A 25,882-nucleotide genomic window follows, 5' to 3' on the forward strand; every position below is an offset into this window, starting at 1 on the left:
GAGTACAATTTGTACAATCTGCCCACGGAGAACATGCATTCCTTTAATTTTTTTTAATATTATGAACTTTCAAATATCACAGCAGGGAAAACGTATCAGTAATCGCTGTCAAACCCCTGACTTATGACTTCTTACACCACAATTTAGCACTCTCCAAACCTGCTCGGATTGATGGCATTTGTGAGGAGAGCCTTTCTTCCCTCTGCTGTCACACGAGCAGGTTAAGCTTTCAAACACTCCTCGCTCACCTCTAAAGGGCAGCATGATGTGGATGCCCCAGAGACAGAGTTCACCTCCAGTGGTCCATTTTAAACTCCCTTGCCCAGCTCAGCTTAGGGAAGAGAAGCTCCTTTTTGTGGTGTTTCAATAACAGGAGAAAACTGCTCCTGGAAACAGAGTCTTTAATGCAATACAAGGAAATGGCCTTAAGTTGTGCCAGGGCAGGTTTAGATGGGATCTTAGGAAAAATATCTTCACTGAAAGGGTGGTCAGGCATTGGAACAGGCTGTGCAGGGAAGGGGTGGAGTCACCATCCCCAGGGGTGTTCAGAGGGGTGTGGATGTGGCACCTGGGGACAGGGGTCGTGGTGGGTTTGGCAGTGCTGGGGGATGGTTGGACTGGATGGTCTTAGAGGGCTTTTCCAACCTCAACAATTCCATGATTGTATGACATCAAAGAGCCTCAATTTCCCAACAGAGCCTTTCCCAAGGGCAACATTTAATTTTTCTTTGCTTCCCAAGAGTTTGGTTCCTCACCCAGAGAGTGCTCTTAGGGCACCATGCGAAATGCAGCGAGCTGTGAGCCAACACCTCGGGTTAGACCGAGCTGCTGCAGACAGCTTTTCCTACCTAAGAGATGCAAAGCAGCCAAAGTGCCTGTGACAGCCCTGCCATGGCCTGCACCCCTTCCAAGGCTCCCCCAGGGCAGTGGGGAGCGTGGCCAGCAGCGCAGGCAGCAGCAGCCCCAGCCAGACTCAGAGCTCTGCCACCTCCTGCCTGAACCACAGCAGCCCGAGGCACCCAGCACAAACACAGCAACCGCATCCCCCGAGATGAAACAGAGCAAGATGTCCCCAGGAGGAGCCTCTTGTTTTGCTGTGAGACACAAAGGACAGCAGGAAAAGGCTACAGGGATAAACAGCACATTCAGTGTCAGTGAGGAGAGCGAGGCAAGAGTTAAATGGAGGGGGATCATGTGTATTTTCCCAATCTGATCAAGGCCTGTTACTTTATAATTAAAATCCGAATTTATTTTATTGTGCAACAAGAAATGATGGTTTGCTGTGTTGATGTGATCAACACAGAATGAAATAAAGTGAAATAAATCAGTCACTATGCAAAGTCCACTTCTGCCAAGCCAGTATAATGCCAAAGCCTTAGAGAAGTCATAGATTAGAACTACGGTGCAAAATAAATGTTATTCCTGCCTGAGTTTTAATATAAAAAGCCCAAAGTATCAGGAAGATGCCAAAATAGCAGCTGACTTGCATCATTCATCTGAATGTCCGACTTGGGCAATTGGGACACAACCAGAGTTGTAGTGGTTTGTTTTTCTCTTTTAATAAATTACAAGTCAGAAGTTAAAAGCAAGAAAATCATGTAATTTCATTCTAGAGCAGAGAAGGCTTAATGGGTAATTGAAATAATGCGCACTGCTTCAGCAATTTTTTCATTACAATTGCAAAAAATAATGGCTTTCTATGTTTTGAAAATTAAGGATTATACTGGATTGGGAACACACTATGAAAAGCCTAATTTTTTTTTTTTTAAGAAGCCTCAAAGACGAGTAAGAATTTCTGTAAGCAGCCTTTTATCTGGGACAGAGAGCTTGGGTTTTAACTTTTCTCCAGCAAGCACGGCAGCATACTCCATAACGAGAAATGTGCAGACACAGTAATTAACCAGGGAATAACTTTATGGATCCCTCTGCTGTCTGGGCAGGGTGTTAATTCTGTGAGCAGCAAGAATTCAAAGCCATAGAATTCCTTTTGACCCATTTGCTGCTCAAGCCACCACATCTGAGAGAGTTTCAGCTCTGTGGCTGTGGGGAAGTTTGTAAGAGCACTGAAGAAGTGGCCGAAAGCAGCTCAAAGATGTGAAAACAAACATAAAGACATGAAAACAAACATCTTTCTAAAAAACTACTGTCTTTTTAAATACACAGGAGATGGGAATGATAATCTAGAATTAATACATGGGGGAATAGACATCAAAATTAGTGCTGGGCTTTCTGCTGATGCATTTTAGGAGCTGCAGTAGCACAGAAGGAAGTGCCCAGCCAGGTAAAGGATGGTTTCTTTCAGGTGGGTTTGACAAAGATGTGGTTTCATAGCTCAAGCACATTTGTTACCCTCAGACCTTAATTAAACACACACATCCTTCACTCTTCACTCCTAATCTGTCTCCTGTAGCAGAGAAAGATCTCAGTCAGTGTTGGAAATGCAAACATCCCTCAAACCTGGTTGTGTTCATTCTAAGGTACACTCTTCCTGCTTTGTTACGGGATGATGGACACATTTGGGTGGGAATGGACCTCAAAGCACATCCAGTGCCACCCCTGCCATGGGCAGGGACACCTTCCACTATCCCAGGTTTTTCTAAGCCCTGTCCAACCTGGCCTTGGGCACTTCCAGGGATGGGGAACCCTAAAAAACCTGTTAAAATCATGAGTTAATGCCGACTTTGCTGACACCTCAGCAGGTTTCTGGTCTGTCTGTCCAATTAACATCCTCTAGTCAAGGACTGTTTTCCCTCTATTAAGTCAACTACCAATTAACTACTACATCCTCCAACAATCTACTCAAGAACATGTAAGCTGTTCATGGTTTTTGTTAGTGTTGCTATGATTTGAACTTCTTGTTGAACTTTTATGTAAACTTTTCCTCGACTCTTTACTCAGCACAAACATCCCCTTGGCTTCTCCCAAGTAAGCCAAAGCCTGCTGGGCTCCTGCTGCAGCAGTGTGACTTTGTTTACCTCTAGAAAAGAATTAAAAGCATTTTACCAGGAAAGAACAAATGTTTACATTGCAGAGCGCTCTGTGCCCATGTCTGCACGGCACAGCAAGGCAGGGAATGTATCCCTTAAATATTTCCCTAATCCCGTGGACGATTTTTCATCTTCCTGGGTTTAGTCAATGAACACACAGCAAGCTCCTGCTTAAACAAAGCAAGTTTTCCCTCCTGAAGGAGCTCTGAGCACACGAGCCACGGCTCATAATGGGCACGTTCGCTGTGTCCCATACAGGCACCAGCAGTTTGCCTGGAAAACTCATTTCCCCCCCAAAGCCCCCCTGCAGCTCCCACCTCCTCTCCTACAGCTGTTCTGCCAACCTCCAATTCACAAAAGCAGAACCTCTTTAGAACCAAAATAAATACTAATCTTAAATTCAATGTACCCTGGCAGCAAATAAGTTTGCTGTGCTTACTTCAGCATGAATAAAAAGCCCGCAAGGAGACTCCTACATAAGAGTATATTTACAAGTTCCATTACCCACTGGAGAGATTGATGTAATAAACCCATAATAAAAAGCCTCGTGTTATGGATTTCTCTAATGTTTCTTATCAAACAGCCTGTATTATCTTGGCTTGTGTATTCAATTTAAAATAGGTTTGCAATAAGTGCCTGAGAGCTGGAGGTCATTTTCCCTGAGTTTTCTGACACGCTGGGGTGTGCAGTGTCTTTTCCTGCCCTGGGAAGCTGAAAGCAGTTTGGAGCTCAGTCGAGAACAGTTTACAAAGCAGGCAGATGATAAATCCAAGAGAAGAAGAGTGGGAATGCATTACCTGAACACCTATTCGCACCTCCCAGCCACGGCAGAGCTCCTCGGGGCACAGCACTGCCACAGTTTATTGTTCTGGCTAAACAGAAGAGCGCAGTTGTTTGAGATTAAACCCATCCACAGAAATTGTTTTGCCACCAATTGCCACCTCATTGTATTTCATCCTGGCTGGCGGCAACACAGCCCAGGTGTTCCCCGGGACCTGCACGCTGCCTGCCTTGGGTCTGCTGCAGTGACTTCACCTTTTAGGTAAAAATAGCCCAAAACTGGGACAACAGATGTGGTGTTTGGAGGTGGAAGCAATAGCTAAGCACTTGTACCTATTTATTTCTCCCCTGGCACTGGATTTAGCTAATAACTATTAGTTGCTGATTAGGATTCAAAGCAATTTTCCTTCAGATCTATTTCAAATCATTGCAACACAATTGTGCAACACATTTGCCTCGTTTATTAAATCTTTTAAAGACGTTGCTGTTTTCATTTTCAATTCTTAACCTCACTCCGCAGTTTCCTCTGCTCAGGTTGAAGCAGCTCCATGGACCTACATGAGTACATCAATTTTCAGCCCATCTCCCCTCCCCTGATATCATTTCTGCTACCCCTGTAAAATCCATCCCCTAGAATCACACGGTGGTTTTTCTGATTTCAATGGATGCAGGATGTGCATCCACTGATGCCAGAGAGAAGGAAACCATAAGGATTTTTAGGCTTTGTGTGCCAACCACTTATAACCACTTTTCTCTCCCCTTGTAATCAAATTTTGCTTCCACTAACCACCCAACAGTAGCAACAAAAGCTCACAACCCCAAGGTCTTCTTCTTACACAAAAAATGAATAAACCAGTGGGGTTTTTGTAATAATTAACATTCTGCAGAACAAGCTGCTCAAAATATTGCTCTCAAATAAAGCAGAGATGCATTTGGCAAAGATGCAATGGAGCAGTTGGGTATTAAACTGAGATCAAACCCCTTTAATTTTGGGAGATCAGCATTCTCATTGTGACAAGGGTGAAGGGCACTTGGAGGTGAGCAGGGAGTTTGCCAGTGGAAAAAATTAAAAATAGGGAGCCTATTGCACATCAGCTGATGCATTAGACAGATGGACAGACATCCTCCTGTAGCCACTAGGAAGAACCTTCCATCCCTTGGGAACACACCAAAAAATATCTTCAAAATATGAGGGACACTCTGAGATTGAAAAAAAGCCCATAAATAAATAAAAACGCGTAACTGTATTAAGTTCAGGCAAAGTCTTCTCATCCCACCCGCACTGACACAACGTCACCCTACCACAGCCTGTCCATTTTTCACCGAGGTGCTTTCCCTGTGCCCTGGCTGGGCTCAGGTTTGGGGCACTCCCTGCAGCCTTCGCTGGGTGGAGGCCCCACATCCCACCCCATCTGTGCCCCCAAATGCCCCCTGAACTCAAACACCCCGAGGTCGAACCGTGCTGAGGAGCTCCCGTGGGTCACACGCGGCGTTTGCTGCTGCAGGGACAGGGAGCGAGGGCACCATCAAACGCCTGATGGTGCTTTTCTCACCGGGGGCACCTCCTGCTGTATCCAGCAGACCATAATGACACCGGTCTGACACTCCTGCTCCCAGGTAACAGCTCTCACCCGCCAGAGCCAGCCCAGGCTCCTGTACAAACCTGCACTTTCCCTATCCTGAAATCTCACTTTAAATTCAGGTTACTATAGGAGAAAGGCTCACGAAGGCTGTCTGCACTTCAGGTGGCTCTCTTGAAAGCTGTTTATTGCATAGGCGAAGTTACAGCATTTCAGGGAGCGGGTATCCAGAGCCAGCCCTACAGCTGCCAGCTCCAGCTGTAGGCATACCTGAAGCCGCTTTCTGTTCAAGTTACAAAGCATTCTAGACTTTTCTTTGCAGAGTATCTTAACACATAACAACCAATAAGCACCACACACAATACCTTTACATTTGCCTATAGCCTATCATAGCTACTACCATCACCATGCTGTAGTCATTATCCAATCACAAGAGTAAGTAAGTTACAATTTAAGCTTACAGTGGAAAATTCTTAGACCTTTCTTCTTCTTGCTGCATCAACATTTCTTGTTTGCCTGCCATATCTTTCTTTTTGGTAAAGACGTCTTTTCTATTTACTTATGCTCTTCCTGAGGCTTATTTACTTGACGAAAAACATGTCTTTGTTTGTAATCACATACCTTTGTCCTGCTCCTAAAAATCTCCTTCCAACTCATCTCCAACCTTTGCCTTCTCAGTTACTCAGCGATCACTGTTTCAGCAAAACATCTTTTATTCTATATCAAAACTTGCTTTCATTTCTACCTCATCCCCAGTTTCTACATTCAGAGATCTTTCTGCCAAGCCTACATACCTGTGAAACTTTCTTACCGAACTTTCATCCTCCCCAACAGGTTACAATGTACCTGCTCCATCCTTTTCCAGTGACTCGTCAATCCCTTTGTTTCCAACTCCGTGGATAACACATCTCTGCTCCCAAACTCCAAATGAGCTGTGACGGAAGCTGGCACCTGTATGTCTCACACATGCTGGGAACAAGCTGGCTCCAGCACATTTAAATAAATATATTCTGCTGACTTTTCAGCACTGGTGATCTCTCCTAAGTACTGCCACGGCCCAGAAGCTCCCCCCAGTCAGCTCTCAAGTGGAACCTGAAGTCTGGAAAGATGCAGGAGCAGCAGAGCCACTGGTGGAAGCTGTTCTGACCAGAAGGGATGACTGAGGCTTCCTTCAGAAGCAGGGACTGTGCCAGGTTATTCCTGACTCAGGGAAAAACCCAAACTTCTCTTGGACTAAGTCTGCAGAACACAAGCCCTGTGTGCAGCTAATAAAGCTGGAGACATTGACCGGCAGCTGTCAAAATTCCACACTTCAGTCCCTAACAAAGAGGAGTTCTTCCATCCGTGCTGGACTCCTCCCTGGTGTGAAATCAAGGCCCTCCTTCCAGCTCTTTGCTTGTCTCCTGCATTTCTGAGCACGGATGTGAGGAGTCACCACAGCTGAAGTGACAAATGTCTGCAGGAAAAGCACCCACGGAGCTGCTCTGAGAGCTTGAGATGCTCCCTCTGCTCTGGAGCCAGGCTGGGAGCACTGGAGGTGCTCACCTGGAGAGGAGAAGGCTCCAGGAAGAGCTCAGAGCCCCTTGCAGGGCCTAAAGGGGCTCCAGGAGATCTGGAGAGGGACTGGGGACAAGGGCTGGAGGGACAGGACACAGGGAATGGCTTCCCAGTGCCAGAGGGCAGGGCTGGATGGGAGATTGGGAAGGAATTCCCGGCTGGGAGAGTGGGGAGGGTTTGAGGTGGAATTCCCAGAGCTGCTGTGGCTGCCCCTGGATCCCTGGCAGTGCCCAAGGCCAGGTTGGACATTGGGGCTTGGAGCAGCCTGGGACAGTGGGAGGTGTCCCTGCCATGGCAGGGGTGGCACTGGGTGATCTTTAAGGTTCGTTCCAACCCAAACCATTCCGTGATAAAAAGATACTTAAAAAGTCTAAATCCACACTGCATTTGCTTTGATCAGCTTAGAGAAAAAACTTAATGAGTTTACAACACAAGTCATGTGGGTTGGGGTTTTTTTATGGCCTTTTCCCATGTTATTTAACAGCTTTTAAAAGGAAGACAATGCCCAGGACCAAATTTTAATGGAAGACCTTGAAGGAATTATAGCAAAACGAAATTTGAATGCTTGATAATTTAGGTGTTATATTTTTACTACCACTGTGAACCCAACCCTAGCAAATTAAAACAGGAAGAATTAATTGGATATGCAAATAAGATTATTCACTATATAAATCTAATTACATACCAATTTGCTTTAACAGCATGAAAAAGACAAAAAAGGCTCTTTGTAAATTGTTTTCAAAACCACCTGTAGCACAACAAAGGGGAAAGGCTGCATCTGAAAGGTGCTCATTTCAGCACTAATCAAACGAGGTGTTTTGAAGATCTTATCAAGATCCCTTTGCCATGGGCATCCTGCTCTGTCCCCTGGCTTCCAAGATTCCATTATTAGTTTTCACACACATCCCGAAACACTGCCTCTGTTTTTATCTCGGGAACAGACAAAACAGGCCGGATCTTGGGAATATGAGGTGATTCTGGTCACAAATCCCGACTTTTCTAAGCTGGCCCAGACTTATTTTGATGCCGGAGCACAGAAGGGCAGTGGATCTGCTGGGCTGGCACTGGGCACACCAGCAGTGGGCACCGGGAGCTGCTGGCTGCACATCCTGAGCCTCTTAGAAAACAACAAAGGACAAAGGAATAATTAGCAGAACCCCACAGTTGGCAAGGGAGATCTCTCCAGGGGGAAAAATCCTGTTAATTTGGGAGCCTTTTGTGTCCAAGAAGCAAATTACACTGATGGCCAATTTATTTCTTTGAATAGCTACTTGTCAGAGAGAGTAAAAATTATAAACAAGATCATTGGAACTGATGAAGACACAGAATAGTTGAGGCCATAATTAGTGTCCATGTGCCACCCCCGATAAAGGACCCCAATCACCCATTTTCTCTGACTGTACATTGAATTTTGTCATCTGAATCTGGTTCCCTGGTTCACAGTTGGGCATCTAAAACAATCCAGAGTAAAAAGCATTAAAAATATGTTCCAAAGAAAAGGAATGTAATGTTTACACCAGTACAGCACACAAATACTGAGGTCACCTTATGGGAAGCGAGGTGTTGTTATTACAGAAAACTAAATTTGACCCCCGTAAAAAACCAACAAAATATTAAAGAGTTGTTTAAAAATTAAATGTGCAGTGGGTGCAGAAATCTGGTGGCTTTTTTGTCCCTTAAACTCTGTGTATGGAGGGGCTTTGCAGCCTTTACTGTCTATTTGAGATTATATTAATAAAGAAAGGGAGCATTGCCCTTGCACTATAGATACTGAAATATTTGCTGAAAAGAAACGCAGACATTTGGTGAACACAGAGGAGGGTTTTTTGTCACCTAAACTCTGTGCATGGAATTTGTCTGCAGCCTTTATTGTCTATTGTAGATTGCATTAATAATGGAGGATAGCTCAAGATGAGAATTACATGTCTGCAGAGCCACTGCTGACACATTTATATGGTTTAGCAAAGCTGTTTTTCCTTTAAGCCCAGACTGGCTGCCAATACATTTGTACAGTCAAACTGATACATTTTTCTTTTTACTTTAAATGCTCTGTGGGCAGCTGCACAGTAACTCATGAATTTACATGAGATCTGGAGTCTTCAGGAACAACTTAAAGAGTTTTTAAACTCCTATTTTCTCAAAAAGAAAGGATTAGAAGGGACAAATCCTGCAGAGAACATCAGCAGGGTTTGTTTTGGTGTCCTCCAGCACCTCTGAGCAACCGGTGGAAAATTTTGTGCTGTTTTGTCTAAATTTTGCATTTTTCCTCTTCCAGGGCAGCTCTCAGGTGTGCAAACCAGTGGCTCAGTGCACGGGAAGGGGTTTTTCTAGCTGGGAATTTATCCCTGTGTCAACCCTTCTCTCACTGATTTGGACTGACACATTTTATCAGCTGACACACCTTAAAAATGGGCTTTTTTTGAAAAACAAAGCTGTTATGACATCTCTTAAATGCCAAAACCCTCGTTAACTGCTGTATTTTCATACATCCCCTAAATACTTTGAAAAGAAGGCAGTAAAATGCCAGAGAATGCCTCCACCAAAAAATAAGAAGGGGCGGTTAAGTTTTAGCAGTAATTGGATGCCACATTAAAGAAAGTCACGACAAAGAGGTGTTTGAAGCCTCTGCCATGGATTTGAGCACAACACCTTGCAGGAGGTGTGAGTGGCAGTGCTGACTCCAAGGTGTAAGAGCTCACAGCGTAACAACCTTGCATAAATCAATCCTGCAAAGCACTGACAGGCACTTTTCGCTCGTCCCCCCCAGAAAAACCCACGCCATAAGCACATTTTCCACCCAGCAAGCACTTTCCAAACCAGCACAGCCACACCTGAACTTCAGCACTGAGCTTCTGTGTCGGAACAAACTGAAATAGAATAAAATTTTTAAAGTTGGATTCAATATTACTCCAAAAAAAAAAAAAGGAGAAACACAGCAATCAGACCATTATTGCCTGCAGTGACATGGTTATTCCAGGAACATCCTTATTCCAGGAATAACTCCCAGTATCCAAAGGTTAAGGTGGAGATTTCTCTTGCTCAAGTCCCAGGTCAGATTCCCATCACCTGTGCGCTGGGCACTTCCTGACCTTCCCAAAGTGTCCGAGCAGTGCTGCAACACCCTCTGAGCAGCCTGCTCACGGGGAACGTGTCCCTGCCCACGGAGGGGATGGCAGCTGCATGGTGAGAAGACTCAGCAATCCAGCACCGAAACCCACTCAATTCTCTGTGGCAACTCCTGCCCCAAAAGCGTTTTGATTGTACAAGTGAGCTGTAAATCCTTCACCAGTATAAAATCTAAGGGTGGTCCCTTCCTGCACCCTGTAGTGTTTGAATTTTAAATTTTAATTTGTAGGGTCCATGTTGAGCAATACCTGAAATGCTGCTGTCTCATGATGGGTGAGAATTGGATTTGAAAGAATACATTTGCTGTCCTTTCTCTTCATATCCACTTGTGTATGTTTAAAAATGGAGACATTACCCCTGTGCTTTAAACATGGTCTGGATCACGAATCAGCAGCTAAATCAGTGCAGAATCAATCCTGAATGGGACAGAACCACCAGCATCACTGAATTCCAGCTCCTGTTGGATTTCCCTAATGCTTTTCAGCCACGGATTCAACTTTGCATGGCTCTGCACATTCCCACCTGGTTTGCACAGCACCCACGGAGCACTTTAAGCTGCACCTTTTACCTGCGCTGCCCTTCCCTGCTCGGGATTGCAGCATTCCGAGGAGCGCTGCTCCCTCCCCAGGGCCCTGATGCAAGCCAGGCACACTCTTACAGCTCCTCTGCCGCTGCCACTTCCCAAGGGGAGAGCTCCAGTAATTCATCATTGCCACAGCAGCAGCCCCGGGAGAACATGTTTGTAAACAAACATCCATCACGGCTGCTCGCACGCGGCTGCGCTTCCTCGGCCTTGCACCTTCTTTTGCTCTGTGATTTCTGATAAATACAACTCTGTGTGTGTGTGTGTGGAACCATCACCCAGCGCCTCGCTGCAATTAGCACCCAGAGGCTGGGAACCAATTACGGGATTATTTAATGAGTCATGAGCCACAAAAAAGGTTTAGGAGTGGGGAAACAGCGAAATTGTGTGGGACAACAGTGAGACAGAGGAAAGCAGAAGCAGGACAGGAGAAGGTGGGAATCCCATGTAATTAAAAACTCATGGATCCTCAGCTGATTTAAAGGGGCATTTTTGACAGAAGTCAATAACTGTGCTCTAAAACAGGGTGCCCAGAGAAGCTGGGGCTGCCCCTGGATCCCTGGCAGTGCCCAAGGCCAGGCTGGACAGGGCTTGGAGCAGCCTGGGACAGTGGAAGGTGTCCCCATGGCAGGAGGTGGGAATGAGATGAGCTTTAAGGTCCCTCCCAACCTGAACCACTGTGGGATTCTCTGATCCTGACAAGTGCAGTAGCCAGGGACTGCTTGAGTGGAAACACATCCTCTTCTCACATATATCCGGTCTGACTAATTCCTACTTAAGAGGACTGAATTTAAAAACAAAGCTTGTTCTTTTCCAGTAATGGGAGGGAACTTGCATAAATGCATACATTTTTGACTCCTAGATTATATTTCAGTTTGCTAGTGGAAGGTGTCCCTGCCCATGGCAGGGGTGGCACTGGATGATTTTTAAGGTCCTTTCCAACCCAAACCATTCTGGGATTTTGAGCTGCACTGGTGGAGGACAGGGATTATTTGTCAGGTGTGACAGACCTTTCCCAAGCAGCCCAGGGGACACAGGACCCTGCAGGGAAAGGCCCTGACACCCACAGGAGCGATGAGGGACCATCCCCAAGCTGCTTTCCAGGCAAGGCATCTCCCCACAGCAAACCTGCCCAAAGTGCCCAGCTCTTCCCCTCAGCCCAGAGCTGACCCCACACACAGCTCTGCTTAGGGACACCTCTGTTCCCACAGGCACAGGAGCTGCTGCCCACACCGTGCTGATCCCACAGGGCAAGCTCAGCACTTACCTGTGCGGCTGCAGATTTGATCAATTAAAAACTCACATTCCAAAGCCACTTCCCAGTCCTGGGAGCTCGTGAGACAGGCATATTAAATGAGCAATAAAATGCAACTTAATGGGGTCGATGTTAAATTAGTTTCAATTATCAAACCCCATTTTAACAAAATGAATGCCTGGCTCCCTTCCAGAACTCATGTAATTTCCATGGGAAAGCATTGGGTTCTCCCTCCTCCCACTGACTGATGGCATCTCTCCCTCACCTTTCATTAGGGAATAACTTCCATGTTCCATCCTAATATACCAACAAATTCCAAAAAAAAAAGAAAAGAGAGTATTCAAGTTTGCTCAGGAATGCAGTAGAGGTCAATAAAGGTAAATGTTACACTTAGTAAAGCAAAGTCAGTATGAATAAATACTGTGAAATTCTATGCAGATTATTCACCAATGAGTTGTTTGTAGAGTGTTATTTTATAACAAGTGGGAAAACTCTCAGGGAAGCTCTGCTTTTCATGGAGGGAAAAGAGGACACAGGCTTTGGAGTACACACCATGTTATTTAGATCTGGTGAGGAAGAAAAGGCAATGCCTGCCAGATGTACATTCCACGTGCTGGAAATTCATGACCGTATTTTGAAACGAGGAGCTCGCTTTTGTGAGGTTAATAAGGACCCAGAGCCTGTCCTGCCTCTCTGGAAAGGGAGGGGGAAATGCAGCACATCCCGAGGAGCCCACTCCACCCAGTGCCTCTACTCACTGGTACATATGAAAAAACCAGAGAATCAGCACAGTTTTCCCATTTTATAAAATGAGCTGCAGCCGTTCCTGCTGACAGTTCTTGGCCACTTGACTTGAGAATCACAGCTGGGCTTCCCAGCTCAGAGAGGCATCACGAGATTGCCATGGAGAGCGTTTTTATCCCAGCTGAGGAATCCCTATCTCCGTAACAGTCTGATTAGGAGCTGCTCTGCCTTTCAAACTTGTTTTCTCTCCTGAAGTGCTTCAATGTTCCCAACCCACAGGGGCTGAAGAAGCCAAACACAGGCAAACACCCAGTGGCAAAAGCATCTTCCAGATCCCTCTCACCCAGCTGGTTACCCCTCCTGCTGTCCCTCACGGCCCTCCCCACTCCAACTCTCCCCATTTTGAGGTCAGTAAGGGATTTTTTGGGAGTCTCTTTCCATTATTCTTTCAGCCCTGTGGTGTTAGTCATCATTTGCATGCTGGCAGATGTGACACTCCTCTGCCTGAGCTCTGCTCCCACATCTCTGCCTCTTCCCAAAGATGCTTCTTCCCTCAGGAAGAAAAGCACAATGCCAAAGCTTGTCTCTCTTTCAGCCTTTCTTCCTGCTTTTTAAACTTGAATTGGCAGTAAGCATCATCCCTTTCAATAATATTTACAGTTTCAGAGTTGCCTGTATTGACTTTTTCTGAGTTTGGTCACAAACCAATCAAAAGCAGGTTGGAGACCTGGATGCACAGTATGGGCAACAGAGTGTTAAGCATTCTAAGGGATCACAAAATCATGACAGAGAGAAAAGAAAACAACAGTTCCAGTTATTGCCAAAACACCACAACCTGGACTTCAGCTGTAAAGCTCAAAAATACACCAATGCTGTGATTTTTGTCACATCTAATCCTGCTTTTCAGGGATGTTATAAAAGACGATTTAAGTTACTTGAAACAGAGAATTTGGAACCAACACTTCCATCGCTGAGGAAGTGAGTAATTCTCCTCTTCAGCCCACCTGTGCATCCAGCCCCTTTTCATCTCTGTGTCCCTGCATCAAGCCCTGTTTCACACCCCAGAAAGCCCAGCCACCACCCTGCCTTCTTTCTAGTCCCCCCTCAGATGTCTCCTAGCAAAGCCCACCCAGTGTGAGGCCAGAGAAAATGCCATTTCCCGTGGAATGGATAAAAATGGAAGGAATGGGAATGCTCTGGGAGTAAAGCCTGAGCTCTCAGGGAGCACCTCATGGCATCTGCTGACACAGAGCTGGAAGGGCACAAATCGTTTCTTTTTCCAAGTCTCACTGATCATCCATTGCACGATCCCTGTTTCACAAACAAAAACAGTGATCATATTCAGAACTCTGTCAGGGATCTATTTTGCAGACACGAAGACTCAGAAGGTTCAAATTAAATTTGGGATAAGAGGAATTTCAGACACATCTAAGTTCATGTTGTTCCCAGCATGCACTGGACAAACTCAAAGCCTTGACACACAAAGTGCTTATTTTCCTTTCAGCTGTGCAAGACAGCCATGGAAAGTTTATAAATGACAATACCCCTTAAAACAGATGCACTCTTCAGACATTTAAACTCAGAAAATTGGAATTAAGAGACATCAACCTATTAAGATAGCTGTATTTTTCATACTTTCCCTGACACCTGGAAAGTTTAATGAAGTTTAAAGTCACGAGCTTCATCTGGAGATGCTGACTGCTGGCTGGCTAATTAATTGCCTGTCTCATTGATTATCAACTTCTCCAGTAGTCGATTATAAATGCTTGTAATGCTTGCCTTGCTTCACAGCATAATTAATATGATATAGACTATTTAACAGTGGTGTCTTTGCTTGATTTATGAAGCTGAATATGTATATTTTACTGCAAAATAGAAAATCCAAACACATGAGGAAAACCAGACTGAAGCACTGAAGGGATAACGGGCAAGTTTTGCCTTTTTCATTGTAACACACAGGAAATCTTTCCTAAAACTTGCAATAATGAGTCAGTGCAGCCTGTCAGGAGCATATTCTTAATTTCAGAGCACAGCCTGTCACAGTACTTGACAAATGCTTCAATAAAGCAGCGTTAAACAATGCCCAGCTGAACTGCAGCATTCTGTGCTCTGTTCATTAAAAGAACTTCTTGGGAGCACCCACTGATTTGCCACAGACTGACTTTGAGCACGATTTGCAAAAATTCATCAACATCCATTCTGCTTAATGGCCCCAACCCCATAAAAATTGAAGCCTTTGTGACAACCAGGCCTGGCTGAAGGAGGGGACAGGAATTTCTGGGAGAAACCCTACAAAAGCACGAAGGTGTGGGGAGAAACCTCACTATAGACGACATCAGCCAGCCCAAGTCCACATGGAGCTGTCAGCAATTCTACGACTGCCCACATTTACAGCCCCTCATCATCCACCTTGGACTGACTTTTGTTCCCTTCAGATGATCCCCCTTCACTGCTGCTTAGCTGAGGGACCTTTCACCGAGTGAAAATGATCCCTGCCAACAGCATTTCCAGCCACTTCACGCTCCAAGGGCAGCAGCAAAACCCAGGGATTTAATCCCAAAAGGCTCAGTGGGAGCTGATGGTTCCCCCGATGTTCTAAATGATGCAAATCCCCACCAAAGCGTGGAGAAAAGGAGCAGGGATTTTGTACCCAGGCAAGGAGGAAATCCCCACAGAGGCAGGTTTTCGACTAGCTAAGCCAGGCTTTGCCCAGCACCACACACAAGCTCCAAGCCCAACTCTGCAGGTTTCCCACTGCACCACATCTCTCACATCTTGTTCTCCTCCATGACCACACAAGCATTACAAAATTAAGCCCCTTTCCAATAATATTTAGATTTTTCAAAGAATCATGCAGCGTTTTACCTATAAAACACTCGACTAATCACCTCAAATTTCGCCATAAAATCCATTTTTACTGGCAATAAATAAGCAGTTTGGGTCCATATCCTCCCTAATTTGATAGATGCGTGGAAAAGTAGGTATTTCTGGAAGTCCCTAAATGAGATTTAATTTCAATACCTACACACTAATTCAAATGCAAAGGAGCTAAATTGAAATGAGGCATTGTATAAAACACACAGGGGATCAATACACAGCCAGAGAGTTGGAACATCTGCTTAGAAAAATGTCTGTCTAGGCCCTGTTTTATTTAAAAGCACCATCTCACCTTTTTAACTTTCGAGAAAGGCAATTAAACTTGCCCAGATGGACCTGAGAGTCCAACAGAGAAAAACGTAATATACCTAATCATCTGTATATAAAAATGAGAAGATGGCATTGATATGGCCTCTAATTTCATAATTTGGGAAATTATGGCCTCAATCAATCAGGTCACATCCAGCAAGGGCTTTGCTGCTGACAGATCAGGATAGGAAATGGGTACAGACTTCTTGTGAGGCTGTCTCAAATCCTCTGCAATCACAGAAAAACTTGCCACATAATCCCTAAATAAGCATAAATTACATTTCCTTAGCTCTCCTCTACACCTGTGTACAGCTGAGCGATGCTGTAGAACCCCACTCTGGCAGCTAAAACTCTTCTGGCTTCGGTTTAAAGGAATTTTTGTCTAGATTTAATCATTCTTATCCCAATGAGGAGAGCCGGATCCAGGACCTGCTCACCCAACACCTGCCTGCAAGGTGATGCTGCTGAGGGGCCACACCTCTTCCTGAGGGATTTTCAAATACAAGGACTGGAAACGAACTTTAAAAAACCTCCTAAATAATCAGAAAAAACCCACCCAAAGTATTAAGGGCAAGACAGATCTCATCTGCAAACCCTTCTGCAATGGTGCCCAGGGCTGGGTGGTGTTTGAGGAGCAACAGGAGTCATTCCTGCCTCCTCTGCTGTGCAAACATTAATTAGGCAGCTGGCTCCAGAATGCAAAGTGCTGCAGAACTGACCAAAATATAAATTAATTAATTATGGGGCCACACCAGATTAATCATTTCCCAGCTTCCTGCTCACATCAAAGTACGGAGGGAGCTACACAGCACCAGAAAAAGAAACGCTGAACAAATTGAACTGCGGCCTCGTTTAGAGGAGATCATCATTTAATATGTACAACAGGGCTCCCAGCTTTAATAATTTATATTCAGACATGAAATTAGCTGGATTTCTCTGGTACATAACCCACAGCTGCTTGGAGAGCAGCACAAATTCAAATCCTCATCTCTCTGTGAATGCTGAGGTTTAATTTTTAGCAGAGCTGGGTGCCCGATGTCACGGGAATGTATTGATATAAAATATGGGGGGCTTTGCCTCACGATGGAAAACACTTGACTCTATATTGCATTTTTTCCCTCCCATGAGTTGCACGGCCATGCTCTAAATATTCTGGTCTGAACCACTGCTGGGGTATTGCTGTGCTGGATCAGCACAGGATAGAAGGAAAAAAAAATGCCTGCACAGGCATTGCTAAGAATATTTTCCTGTTAAAAAAAGGTTTGGGGAAAAAACCTCAAACCACCGCGAAAAAAACCCCAAAACAAACCAAAAACAAAACAAAACAAAACCACCAACAACAAAAACTACCAAAAAAACCCCCAACAAAACACCGTCCCAACCAAAAACCAAACCCCAAAAAAACCAAATCAAACAAGCCCAAAAAACCCAAAAACCCAAAACCCAAAACAAACCCAACCAAAAAACCCCAAAACCAAACAAAAAAACCACAAAAAAAACCAAACAAAAAACCCCACCCCAAACCAAACCCCCAAAACCCAAAACCAAACCCCAAGAGCTCCAGGACACACTGATGTTTGAAGCTCCTGGGTTTATGTGCTGCTTGCAGCTGGAAGGGGTTGTTCAGGATTCAGGGACGGGATCTGCCGTGAGGTCAGTGTGTGATGAGCAATTTCATTGTGCATCGCTCGTTTTTTCACTTTATATTATTATTTACTATCGTTATATTTTACTTTATTTCAATTATTAAATGGTTCCCATCTGAACAGACAAGTTTTGATTTCCTCCCCATTGCAGCGGGGTGGAGGGAGGGGAGTGAGAGACGGGGTGGGGCTAAGCCGGGTTTAACTTGCAGCCCTGTCAGAAGGTGAATGGTTAAATCCCGCTGTAAAATATGCATGTGCACACTCAGACGTTAATGTGTCTGTGCCGCTGCAGCTCATTAACATGCAAATACGACTTCAGCAGAGGAACTCACTGCTCCAGGAGGGTAATGAGGCAAAGGATGGCACAGAAGTCACGGAAACGCAGAAAATTTCCTTTCTGACTCGTCCAGCGCGTTACAGGCACACGATGGCACATCTCCCTCAATGCTTTGGCTCATACCTTGCAATGCCTTTTGTTTCCATCTCTCTTCCCTGGCTGGACACAGATGATTTTTTGGGATATGTGGGGCTGCCCGAGGGAGAGCCTTTTCTAACAAGGTCACGACTTGAAGAGCTTTGTGCTACTTTTCACGGCCTGTTCTGCCTCTCATCCCACTCTCCAACTCTTAAAAATCATCAGCACCACAGCTGCTATTTGAGGAATCTGAGAGCCTGCACAAACCAGGGCTGTTTGGCACCAAAGAATTAATTTGCAGCTACCTATTAATTAATTAGACACCTGGAAACACAATCAGAAATCCTGAACTGATACACACCAACTATCGAGTCCAAAAAGCATCAGTGGGTTTTTAGCAGTGCAACCCCAAAACAACCAGTGAAAAACAGTCTGAAAAATGTGGTCCCAGCTTGAGTGGTGGGCTGGAAGGAGGTGGTGGCTCTGAAAGGCCATGGGCTGGCAGCTGTTTCATGGCTTGGATGAGATGAGTCGGGAAGTTTTGATGCAGTTTCCAGGGAATAGATGGATGTTAGGAAGCACACACACCAAAAAAACTCCAAGGAGATGGTGGGAGTGGCTGGAGCCCCAGAGAAGCACTGGGGATCCTGTTGCTTGGGGATGGTGGCACCACTGAACTCCGTGGGGGTTTTTTGGGGCAACACCCCAAAGGCTCATCCCTCACCAGCCCTGCTGCTCTCTACAGCAGAGACCAGAGACCAGGCTGACACCTGGGCCGTGTCTGACTCTGATTAGAAGAGCTAAACCCAAGTGTCTTGGGGTCACTTTATGATGTGTATCCCATATCACTGCCCTATGCCCAGAAATTAATTTTTGTGCCTTTTTATGCCTTTAAACTGAGCCTGAGAGGGGGAAGGAAAAACTGAGCAAAACTTTCTCACAGCAGTTTGCAGCTTGTTCAAGGTCACACACAGTGTGACTTTAGTGACTTTTTTTCCCAGCTGCGGCGGGAGAGTGAGGAAGCACCCGGCTTGCTGCTTTCCAGGCAGCTTTTGGCCAGTTTCAGCTTCTTTTTCTCCAGAGAAAGACTGAGAGTTGAACTTTTTTTCCTTCCCTGGAATTTCAGATTTTCTCCCTTTTCTACTGGACTGCTTCAATATCAGAGCACATTGGGAGGACTTTCCACCGGGCACAGAGGGCCTGGCCCTGGGCCAAGCCCCAGTTCTGAGGAGACCAAAGGGAGGACTCTGACACTTTTCCAGGTTTTACCTCCACAGCAAAAGATTTTATCATTTAGCATTATTTTCCTTTCCTGTGTGTTTGTTAAATATATAGTTTTATCTCCTTCACTTTCCTTCGAGGAAAATTTATTTTTTCCCAAACCTGGTGGGGGAGGGGTGGTTGTGCCTTCTCTCAGAGGATATATTTCTAAATTTGGCCAAACCTGCACACCAAGTATTCCATTTTCAGGTTTAAGCTTATTTTCACAGGTAGCTCAATTCTTAACTTTCCCAGTCATTTAAGGGTCCACAAGGCACTGTGGAGGGTTGGTAGACAATTTTCTGCATACTAATTTTATTTTTTTTCCCTTTTTATAATTCAGTTGCTAATATTTTTTCACGAGGGTAGAAAATGATTTGATCAACATGAAAACACAAGTTTCCCCCTTAACTTCAGAATATTTAACAGCCACCTGTGCATGTGTTCACAACACCAGAGCACAACACAAAACACCCCCACAGCTCCGGGAAACCATCCAAGCGCATCCCTTAAAAACAGCCCAAATGAGGGAGCCCTGCTCATGGCAACACCAGAATTCCCACAGCAAAACCACTCCCATGCCTCCAGCCAGCTCAGACAACGCTGCAGACAGCCACAGAAAATCCCAACTTTAAAACCTGCCTAAAGAAGTCAACCCAGAGCATGTCCTGCAGCAAAAGGAAACCATTTCCTCACTCAGCACCTCTTTTAAAACTCCCACTAAACTTCTGGCCCTCCTCTCCCCACACATCTGTTAAACCTCCCTCAGCAGGACAGAGAATCTGAGGCCTGAGGAAATTCAGTGCACTCCTAAGAAGAGGAAAACTGCTGCTGCAGAGTAATGTGGGGAAAGCCACTGCTGGAGAGATGTATTTTTATTAAACACAGATCTTTTGATAAGGGCAACCCCCACAAACACACCCCCCTGAAACCTTATTTTGCTGACCTGAAGCAGTTTGCAACAGATATTTCAAGTAGAGAAATCACAGCAAAAATATTTTCCATTCTTTTGTTTTCCCACTCTTTTTTATTTATTTGCTTGAGATAAAGGCTCATCTTTGATGTATTCCCACAGCCCAACTTCCCTGGGGTTGCAATTCCTGAAACACGTGGGGGCTCTGCATTGCAGAATCTCTCTGCATCCAATTTTCTGCCAGCTCAGAAACTGTCAAAGCACATTTAGAAAGACTTGGAACCAAATTTCAAAAATAGGTACCCCTAAGTACTGCAATAAAAGTCGCTTTATGTTCAGTAGAGCTAAGCAGAAAAAAGTAAACACTGCTCTAAGTACTTTGTTATTATCTAAAATGCTGGGAAAGGAACCTGACAGTGAACACAAATAAAAGGGGAGAAAGCAAAAGTTAATAAATAAAACAGTAAAACTGTCTGAGCGAGCAGCAGGGACATTAGAGCAATCCAGATGAACACCAGGGTGACACAAACGTTAATTAAACCCTGACACCCTCCCTCAGAACAATACACAGGTGAGAGAACAATGATGGCAGCCTGAGGAGGAATTCATCAAGGATATGGCAAAGAGAGACTCAGGACAGTCCTGGGGTGTGGTCCAAGACAGGTGAACCTACAACCCATTCCTCACCCACGACAAGGCCAGCAGGGCTTTGGAACAGGCTTTGCTGACTGTTTCAGCTCCAGGAAAAAAAAAATCACATCCCTCAGAAATCTCATTTCTCTGGGCATGCTCTGAATACTGCAACTTTCAGGGCTGAAAAGGTTAAACACGGGCACTTGCAGGAGACGGTTGTATTGCTGGAATATGTTAATTATTTGTCAAATGGGGCGAGGGCCCAGCTGTAACACACCACCACTTTAATGGGATTTAAAGCTCCCCTCCACGCAGGTTTAATTGAGCAGGGAAACGCTTAACACGGAATGTGGGAAAACAACTTCCATCAACAGCAGCTTGGCAGTGGAAAGGGGCAGAGCAGACCTTTGGAAAGTTGTGCTTGGGCTGGAAGACACCGACCAACAGGAGAAGGAGCTTGCTCAGAGCATCACCTGGATCCATTCGGTAACAATGGCCAGGCAACAGGGATTTATTTGGGCATTTCACCCCTGGCACACAAACCACGGCACGCTCTGGCATGAGTGGGAAATGCAGGGGTGTTCTTAAATCCCGAGTTCAAAGGGGACACCTCACCTGCCAGGCACACCATGACTGAGTGCAGCACCAGCAGCTCCCATAGCAACCTCATCTTCAGCGTCCCGGCGCAGAGGAGATGAGCCCACGAATCACAGAGCACCACGGGGCTCCTTGGAAACCTCAGGCAACCTTTAATCTGGAAAACAAAAGACACATTGCAAGGAGGTTGAGGATTGTTGTTCCTTCTATTTGCTGACAGCTTGTTCTTCCTTTGCAGGAAAGTTGTATCTGAAGAGCAACAAAGAATCTTTTGTAAATATTGACTTTGAAATCATTCTCAGCAGTGATTTGTGACCATTTCAGGTGTCTGGGTGCCAGATGAGGATTAAGAATTGTAACCTGCAGCTGCATCTTCGCTTGGCTGCTGTGAAATTTCTGCTGTCTCTTAATTTTGCCCTCACGAGATTGACTGCCTGCCTCTCTGGAGTGAGCTGGTGTAATTAGTGAATGCTGTAGATTACCATGAAGAGGAAAATCAGAGTCATTCTCTAACTCTGTGAGAATTACTGTAACTTTTCTCTGCAAACATCATCCAGCACATGAGGGACACCTTGGCAACACTTTGGAGGAAGGGTTCCCACACTGCTCAAGGAGGGGGATGTTTTTCCCATTCCACCTCCATGCTCACTGCTCTAAAATCCTTTTTAAAAAGCAACCTTAAAACATCTCCTGGTAGAAATTGATCTTTCCCTCGCCCCCTGTTACAATAGTAAATTGTTAGAATTTGTGAGCAATTTGAGACTTTCTCAGCTGATCACTGCAAACTTCCACCATTGCCCTCCCAGGAACCCAAGGGGGAAAAAATGCCTTCGTTTATCAAAGGAACCACTCCAGAGCAGGCATTTAAATATGAAAAATAAATAAATCAAGCCAGGCGCACATTCTTATAATTTATTCATCTCTGTGAAGACTGGAAGTTCAGGGGCCTTCGTGCTTACGAGACAAACTGCATGAGTAATAACAAGTGAAGGGGCATCACCAGAGGTCTCTGCCTGCTTTGGTGAGTTAAAACTGGGAAGATCCTTCCAATAAACTCAATGCAGTTGAGTTCAATGCACTGGGAAGGGTGAGAATCTTTGCCCTCTGATCTGAAGACGCAGCTTTGAAGCAGGGAGAGATTAATTGCCTATATTCATCTGTTCTCACACAGACTGATGAGGCTGGCTGGGGGGAGCAGGAATGACCAATCAATGACTACTAATAACTGTTTAAGGCAATGATTAGAGTATTAATTATTAATTTTGGAAGGAAAATGTCACAGACCTCTATATTGATTGACATAGTGAAGCAGTTACATTCTGTTTACACCGAACTCCAGAAATGTATTTTTTTACCCTAACTAGTCTTGACCTGTGGAAAATACTACATTTCCTTCAAGTACCAAATTCTGTTGAACAGCACCTACACAAGTGATTTCTACCAGAGAAAGTCACTCTTGGTTTTACACCAATTTAAGTGAAATTTGAGATAAATCGTGGATTTCAGCAGCTGCTGAAATTCTTCCCTGTTCTCGTTTTCCCACGAATTATGCCCATCAATAAAGCCCTTGTGTCACTTACAAAGCTTCTCTCCATTACCCTGCACTGAGATGCTTTACAATTCTTCTTCTCTCTCTCTGCAATGAGCAATCACTCACAGCCTTTGATGCCCAATCAAAACCACAAGAGGTTGATAAGCACTTCTCCACTTAACCTCCTGCCAGGAGCCCGTGGGAAGCACCCACAGACTGCCAGAGTGCAAAGGGCTCGCCAAAATCCATTCCTTGGTTTTTCAGAGACTCAAGAAAATTCCTGGATAGTCTTGAATTTATTACCCCCTCCTCACTGCAACTTCAGCTCTTGCCACAGCTGCCCTGACTCACCATCCGTTTGGGGAAAATTCTGGCTATTGTGAGGGTTTTCAAACTGATTTTTTTTTTCTTTTCTACTCGGGAAATAAATCTTCTCTCAGCATTTTAACACTAATATGAAGCATTTCAAAGTTACTAATGTAAATTAGTTTCTAGCTGATAAAGATATTAAAAGTAGCAGGCTCTTTCTTTCCTCCCATCAAGTTTTGACACAATTACTGGATCTCAACTTCAGCCAAAAACAAGTTATGCTAAAAATACAGAATTGTAGAATGGGTTGGGTAGGAAGGGACCTTAAAGCCCATCCAGTGCCACCCCTGCCATGGGCAGGGACACCTCCCACTGTCCCAGGCTGCTCCAAGCCCCAATGTCCAGCCTGGCCTTGGACACTGCCAGGGATCCAGGGGCAGCCACAGCTGCTCTGGGCAATAAATATATATTAAGTCCAATGAAAAAGCTTAAAGTTTTCCCTGGTATTCAGCAGTTGCTCCAGAGAACCAGCAAAGCAAAGTTTCCAGCTCTGATGTCTGGCACAGGGTGACACACGACAGAAAGTTTCCCCAAAGAGAAATGATGCCTGTCTTGGCATAAAAAGCAGTGAAAAGTAAATTAGATGATTACCACTAAAAATATTTTCCTAAGGTTAAATTATGGTGGTTCTCAAGCTCTGGCTGCAATTCCATTTCTTGTGATAGTTCCCTATTTCACATGTGAATGAGTCCAATTCTCAAAATGTTTCCCTGTAAACATCCCTGCCGTTCACGGCAGCAGGGCCTTTGTTCAGAGCTCTGCGAGAACTCTTCAAACACATTGACTTTTTATGGCCACGACTTCAGGAAAGGAAACATTTGTGCAGGAGCAAAAGATGGATAATTGGAAAGATCCTTCCCATTCCTAAATGTTTCCTGACTATAAAATCCCAGGGGAGTTTGTGCTGCTGCTGAAGGAGAATGTAAGAGACCTGAAAACTCACAAAGTTTAATATTTTATTTCCAGAAGGAAGCAGAAGTAGTTTCGGCGCTACACAAGTTATTTTTTCGAGATGAAAATGAGATCGCTGAGCTTGAGTCTGGAAGTGCAGCCCATTAGAAACCCCAGTGCCACCACACGTGTGCAGATGTCTTCTTAACTTTACTCCTGGCAGTGCAGCCATTGCAAATTCTTTTGAAAGGCACCTTTGCTCCTAATTGGATTCTGGCAAAGAAACTTGACTCTAAGAGCTCTGACTGCAGGCAGGTAGGAGTGCGGAAAAAGATGTGTGGAGTAGAAATATTTGTGGTGGCTTTTTCCAAGTTCGTGGGCGTGGCTGTGTGAGTAATTTCATTTGGATGTTTCATGACAAAACAATATAAAATTTAAAAACCTACGCCTAATATATATATATATAGATGCATTCAGAACGTGAAAAATACTTTTTAAGATAAGTTTTCACTACGTGACCTCTCAGTTCTGTGCATACTCAGAAGGAAAAGCTGCAGAACACACCTCAGACCCTTTATTCACTGCAGCAGCAGCAAGGACTGAGCCTTAGCACTCAGCTCACATTTCGCTGCTGCCCACTGGTGTGCTGCGGGGTGCCAGCTCTGCTCAGCTCCCAAATAAATCACTGCTAATGAAGCGTGCTGCACAGACAGACAGCAACAGGCATCTTTTAATCACCTCAGCAAAGGGAGAGTGAAGGGTAAGCACAAAACACTCAGCACTAATGGGGCGCTTGTTAGATTGAAGGTGCTGCGGCCCTTGGGCTGCCACAGGTGTGACCTGAGGGCAGGAGCAGCACTCTGAGGGGAATTCACTGCTTCCCTCCACACTGACATGAATCCGTGCTGCCAAAACCTCCTCAATGTTACCCAGCTTCTGAAAGAGGAGCGGGCAATCACGAAAATAATCTTTAGGTTTGGCTGCAGAAGGGAGAGCAGAGCTTTGGGTGACCCTGCTGCTCTCTGGTTACACACGGCGTGGGGCTGTGCAGCTGCTGGGGGCACAAAATCAGAGTTATTTGGGTTGGAAAAGACTTTCAAGGCCATCAAGTCCAACCTCTGACCGCTCCTCACCTTGTCACCCAGACCAGAGCACTGAGTACCACGTCCAGTCATTCCTTGAACTGCTTAAGGAAAAAAGCATATGGAAAAAAGCATATGGAAAGTATAGGCCACGCCACCTACAGTGGGTGGATATTGCAGGCCAAATCTAGAAATACCAGAGCCAGCAAAACTTTAGCACAAAGGTTTAATAGAAGCTCGAATTCAACTCATCTGCATAAAATTAAAAAAAAAAGGTTGAAAGTAAGCCACAGAAAGTTTTTTGAGGTTCCAAAATACCCCCTTTTTCTTAACGTGAAGATACCTTCTAATGCACATCTACAAAAAGATCTCTGTCCTTTAAAGATGGGGTTGGTAGGTGCTTTGGGAGTCTTAGTAGAATCATGGAATAATTAAGGTTGGAGAGACATCCAAGATCATCAAATCCAACCTTTGACCAAACACCACCACAAAACAGTATCACAAAGTGCCACATCTCCTCATTTTTGGAGCACTTCCAGGGCTGGTGACTCCAGCACCTCCCTGGACAGACTGTTCCAATGTTTCACCACTCTTTCAGTGAAGGGATTTTTCCTAATATCCAACCTGAACCTCCCAGGTGCAACTCCAGGCCATTTCTCCTTGTCCTGTCACTTGTTGCTTGAGAGAAGAGGCTGACCCCCAGTAAAGTTACTACAAACAGCCTGCAAAGCTACACCAAAACACTGT

At 45.0% G+C, this 25,882-nt stretch overlaps 1 protein-coding gene across 3 annotated transcripts in view; it reads right to left on the minus strand.

The window, feature by feature from the left end:
• The window catches only part of CNTN4 (contactin 4), a 270,420-nt gene that overhangs the window by 106,767 nt on the left and 137,771 nt on the right, over positions 1–25,882 (minus strand). For all 3 annotated transcript variants that reach the window (XM_032120664.1, XM_032120665.1, XM_032120663.1), the window contains one exon: positions 21,281–21,419. In XM_032120664.1, coding sequence (XP_031976555.1) covers positions 21,281–21,335 — 55 coding nt within the window. In that variant the 5' untranslated portion in view covers positions 21,336–21,419. The remainder of the gene's footprint in view (positions 1–21,280; positions 21,420–25,882) is intronic.

The sequence above is a fragment of the Corvus moneduloides genome, chromosome 11, assembly GCF_009650955.1.
Source record: "Corvus moneduloides isolate bCorMon1 chromosome 11, bCorMon1.pri, whole genome shotgun sequence".
In the NCBI taxonomy this organism is placed as follows: domain Eukaryota; kingdom Metazoa; phylum Chordata; class Aves; order Passeriformes; family Corvidae; genus Corvus; species Corvus moneduloides.